Source organism: Rutidosis leptorrhynchoides, chromosome 3, assembly GCF_046630445.1.
Source record: "Rutidosis leptorrhynchoides isolate AG116_Rl617_1_P2 chromosome 3, CSIRO_AGI_Rlap_v1, whole genome shotgun sequence".
Lineage (NCBI taxonomy): Eukaryota > Viridiplantae > Streptophyta > Magnoliopsida > Asterales > Asteraceae > Rutidosis > Rutidosis leptorrhynchoides.
The window spans coordinates 530077366-530080119 of record NC_092335.1 but is presented as its reverse complement, the minus strand read 5'-3'; the positions used below and the strand labels follow the sequence as shown (position 1 = coordinate 530080119).

Below are 2754 nucleotides of genomic sequence, written 5' to 3'. Positions count from 1 at the left end.
CACCGCGTGATGCTGCGGTAAACTTAAGAATTTAGAAAAGTCACAGGTTATCGCAAAAAGTTGCTGTTTGTTACATACAAAAGGTTATTACATGAGTTTGCATACATTGCATAATCACATGCTCTTTTTGATCTTGGAATGTCTTTCCTGCACTTGTAGTTAGCGAAAGTTGTCCAACATGACTGTAACATCCGGAATATATTAACACAATTTAATAAGACACCCTAAAATATAGTAGCCCGAGATATTTAGCGTTTTTTGAAAAGCTTTCATTTTTTTGTATAGGTAGTTGCGTTGTGTTTGTAAAATTATTTCGAGTTGAACCGTGGTTTCGGAAATATATAACGCGTGGCGAGCGAGAAGATGTGGTCCGTTGAAGATTTGAGTGATTTTTTTAAAGTTTTTTTTTATTTATTTTCACTTTAACCCTTGGAGTTTGGGGTGTTTGACATTTGATAGTAAAGACTGCTTGTGGGTACAACGATTTAAGCGAAACATACAACTACTCTAAGCATGGGAGTGAGTTACTATTCATGAATAGTAACCCGAATTTGCTCAATTGTATATATGTATAATATAAGTATAATATTAAGATATTTTTATTAATTATTTGCTTTTGGAATTTTATTCTTATAATATTAATATATATTTATTGTTTATTATTTATATCTATAAAGGGACTTTTAATATAGATACATATATACTCACATACTCTTTTTATCTTGGTTTATTTTATGGTGTAAGATAGACATTTCTCATCGAGATGATCACTTGAGGTCATATCCTTTGAGCTTAGCGGCGGGTAGGGCTAGAGGGTCTAGTAGGGGCAACATGTTATTGAACCCGATTAAAATTAGAGTAGAGAGTTGGAACGTAGGGTCCTTAACTAGCAAATCCCTTGAGCTTGTTAATACTCCACTTAAGAGTAAGGTGGACATATTGTGTGTCCAAGTGACCAGATGGAGGGGTCAAGAGGCGGTTGTCATTGAAGACTACAAGTTGTGGTATGCGGGTTTTAGTATAGCTAGAAACGGGGTAGGAATAATTATAGGACCCCCGTATAAGGATTATGTCGTGGGGGTAGGTAGGTGTAGTGATAGGATTATGTCGGTAAGGTTAGTTATCCAGGAGGTGACTTACATGGTCATTAGCGCTTACGCACCCAATGCTGGGTTAGGAGAAGAAGAAAAAAAGACGCTTTTGGGTTTCGTTAGATGAGGTTGTGAGGAGTTGCCTTGCGGATCATAGATTACTTATTGGGGGAGACCTTAATGGTCATATAGGAATTGTTTCAGAATGATATACGGGTGTCCATGGTGGCTTTGGGTACGGAGTTCGAAATGAAGAAGGACGCTCTATTCTCGATTTCGCTATTGCCCATGATTTGGTTGTTGCAAACTCTTTCTTCAGGAAGACGAAAGCTCAACTAGCTACTTTCCACAGGGGGGCCATAGTACCCATATTGACTATTTGCTGATTCGCAAAGGGGACCTTAGGGCTTGCGGAGACTGTAGAGTTCTGACTACCTGGACCTGTTCCACCCAACACAGATTATTGGTCATGGACCTGGTCTTACAGAGGCGGGTTACCAGGAGCGCGAGACCCGTCCAACCTAGGATCCCATGGAAGAATCTGAATGGAGAGAAAGCCGAAACTTTTAAAGCTTCAGTTTTGGAAAGAGTAGAGGCAGGAGTGGAATTTGTTACTCATGGTGATGCGGATCAGATGTGGAATAGTGTGGCATTCACTTTTAGAGATGTTTCCAAGGAAGTCTTAGGTGTGGCAGTAGGGACATCGCGAGGACACAAATGTAGTAGAGAATCATGATGGATTAGTGATGAGGTTCAAACCATAGTCGCGCTTAAGCAACTGACATTTAGGGAGCTCATTACTTGCAGGGAGGGAACACTTAAGGATAGAACTAGGGTAGAAGAGAGATATAAAGAAGCCAAAAGAGAAGCTAAGAAGGCTGTTGCATGTGCAAAAGATAAAGCGTATGAAGATTTGTATAAGAAACTTGATTCTAAAGAAGGAGCTAATGATATCTATAGGATTTCAAAAGCTAGAGAGCGAAGGAGGAGGGATATAGATAACATCAAGTTTATCAAAGATGAAGCCGGTCAAACCATAGTGAACGAAGACGAAATTAGGAAAAGATGGGAAAGGTATTTCTCATATCTTTGCATTGGAGGAGGACCCGGGTGCCAAGAGGATCCCCGGGACTAGGGTATAGGACAATTCCAGAACAACAATTTCTATAGGAGGATCAGCCAGGAAGAAGTAAGAGCGGCACTACGAAAGATGGGTAGAAACAAGGCTGTTGGACCATACCATATTTAATAGAGGCGTGGCGGTTCTTTGGCGAGGATGGTGTTAGGTGGTTGACGTGTCTTTTCAATAACACGTTTAGAAGCTATAAAATGCCCACAGAATGGAGACACAGCAAGATTATTCTCATCTTCAAAAATAAAGGGGATGCCCAAATCTGCGGCAATTATAGAGGTATAAAATTACTTAGCCTTACCATGAAGCTTTGGGAGAGAGTGATTGAGACTAGACTTCGACGCGAAACTACAGTTTCAGAAAACCAATTTGGTTTCATGCCAGGCCGCTCCTCAATGGAGGCAATTCATATTATAAGAAGCGTTATGGAGAAGTATAGAGAAAAGAAAAAGAGCCTAAAGATGGTCTTCTTAGACTTAGAAAAGGCCTATGATTGTGTTCCGCGAAATTTGATTTGGAAGACCCTTAATG

The 2754-nt window shown here is 40.0% G+C and overlaps 1 protein-coding gene across 1 annotated transcript; it reads left to right on the top strand.

Annotated features, from left to right (window-relative positions):
• The first annotated feature begins 513 nt into the window (after window positions 1–513).
• Window positions 514–2226, top strand: LOC139901922 (uncharacterized). Its single transcript, XM_071884586.1, has 5 exons — window positions 514–519; window positions 745–1080; window positions 1178–1288; window positions 1411–1796; window positions 1899–2226. Exons 1-5 carry the CDS (start codon window positions 514–516, stop codon window positions 2224–2226), a joined length of 1167 nt encoding a protein of 388 aa, XP_071740687.1.
• The last annotated feature ends 528 nt before the right edge of the window (window positions 2227–2754 follow it).